General features: G+C 32.7%; 1 protein-coding gene across 1 annotated transcript; it reads right to left on the reverse strand.

Moving 5' to 3' along the window:
• Window positions 1–566: 566 nt before the first annotated feature.
• On the reverse strand, window positions 567–1,632 carry LOC111717638 (loricrin-like; the record flags this gene model as incomplete). Its single annotated transcript, XM_023493133.1, has 2 exons — window positions 945–1,632; window positions 567–659 (listed from the first exon to the last, which is right to left on the reverse strand). Coding segments are annotated over exons 1-2 (767 nt in total), but the record flags the coding sequence as incomplete, so codon positions are not given.
• Window positions 1,633–2,272: the final 640 nt, after the last annotated feature.

The raw sequence follows: 2,272 nt of genomic DNA on the forward strand, positions 1-2,272 counted from the left end.
TTGACAATTATGTTTACGATCGTTAACAAAGGGTCATAGATAACATCGTTAACAAAGGTTTGTCATTAAAGATCATTAAAAAAAACAACAAACTTTATAAAAACGGTTGTTTTTGAAAAACAATCGTTTTTGAACAAAAAAAATTACATGCAACTTTAATGGATGTAATCTTACATGAAGTTAAACAGTTGGGGGGAACTAAAACTTCCAGATATTTTCTTAAAAACTACTTAATGATAAGTACATATTAACTTCAAGTCAGTTTACAATGCAACCTTGCAACCTTTGACTGAAAAAGGATAACTGACTTTTCCCCATTTATCTAAAGAAAAAGCTTGTATTTGATGAATGCTTTAATTCAAAGCTATAATTAAAGAAAATGATTTTTAGCAAATTCTAAGAAGAAGCGGAATTTTAATTATTAAAAATATTGAAATAATATGTGCAAGGTAGGGTTGAAAAAAATGCAAAAAAGGGGTAAGAAAAATTTAAAGAATATTTTAAATTTTTACCGTCCCTATAATCATTAAAAGTTGTAGATACAATTTAATTGCATAAATAATTACCTGCAAGCATTACACTGTTTTCTCTCTTCAAGTTTAATATTACAGTTGCCTCCAAGCACACAGTAAGTATCCATTCCACGCTTTGTGGCTCGTCTATAAAACAGTGAGTTTTAATTTAACAATTGTAGGTCAAGTTGTAAAATTTTAGAATGTGAAATCTGAACATCTAGTTCTTTCAAGATGAACATTATGAATTTTCAATAATCATGATTTGGTGTCTCAAAAAAGTATTAAATGATACAGATGTTCTGAACATTGAATGTAATCCAGCAATGTTTAACTTAATAATTGTAGATACTTCTCATGTAAAAGATGTTTGTTTGGAAGCAAACACCCAAAAGAGAAAAATAGAAAATAAAGGATGTATTATAAAATGACCTGAAAAATGCTCTACAGCTATAGCAGCAGACTCCGCCATAATGAACTCTAGGTTTATCAATGGCCTCTTTGCATACAGCACAGATACTGGTACCTTCTCCATCCATACTAGTACCTTCTCCACCCACACTCGTTCCTTCTCCACCAATACAAGTGTCTTCTCCACCAGTACCAGTACCTTCTCCACCCATACTAGTACCATCTCCACCAATACTAGGACCTTCTCCATCCATACTAGTGCCATCTCCACCCATACTAGTACCATCTCTACCGATACTAGTATCTTCTCCATCCATACTAGTACCTTCTTCACCCATACTAGTATCTTCTCCACCAATATTAGTACCTTCTTTACCCATACTAGTTTCTTCTCCATCCATACTAGTAACTTCTCCATCCATACTAATACCATCTCCACCCATGCTAGTACCGTCTCCACCCATACTAGTACCATCTCCACCCATACTACTACCATCTCCACCCATACTAGTACCTTCTCCACCCATACTAGTACCATCTCCACCCATACTAGTACCATCTCCACCCATACTTGTACCATCTCTACTTGCTCCGTTCATACTATTAATAGCTCTACTCATACATGTAATGTTTTCACTTGATGGTGTTTCATCTTCTGATACATTTTTTCTTTCTTCTCTAGGCTGCTCAGCCATAGAAATTCAAAATCTGTAAAGATTTAGACATTTTAAATGATTTGCAAGTATCTAAAATATTTCTGATGATAAATCAATTATGAAAAATAAGATTCAGTTCAGTGCAGGATAATTAATTGTAGAATTAAAAAGTTTATTAATTTGTTTTTATAAGTGTATGCCATTATTGTTATTATAATCAGTATTTCCAATTTACAGTTAAACAAAAGTATGTATGTATGTATATATATATTGTAAATAACTTTTAGCAATGTTTTTATATATCTGTATATCTCTCTTAGCACTAAACTAAACTAGTTTTACAGATTGAAGCCACATCTTTACTCTAGGGCAACCCAACCTATACTGAGTTCGTAATCATCCTATATCAAATCTCAGCCGTCACACTTTACATATATTTATAATACAACTTTGAGATCAAATGCTCAGTTATATATAAAGTATAAATACAGTACATTGATATCACATTAAAGGGAGTGTTCGCGAAAAATGAAAGGGGGTATAGGCTTAATGCGATAAAAAAGCGCTTTTGTTCGCTACTAATCTTACTTCTATCTGTTGCGTCTATAAGGAGAAAATTGATAAAGACGTCTCATACCGAATAACTTAGCGCCCATACAAATTGAGGAAGTTGGAACATACGACTTAGACCGT

This window comes from Eurytemora carolleeae, unplaced genomic scaffold (assembly GCF_000591075.1).
Source record: "Eurytemora carolleeae unplaced genomic scaffold, Eaff_2.0 scaffold2895, whole genome shotgun sequence".
In the NCBI taxonomy this organism is placed as follows: domain Eukaryota; kingdom Metazoa; phylum Arthropoda; class Copepoda; order Calanoida; family Temoridae; genus Eurytemora; species Eurytemora carolleeae.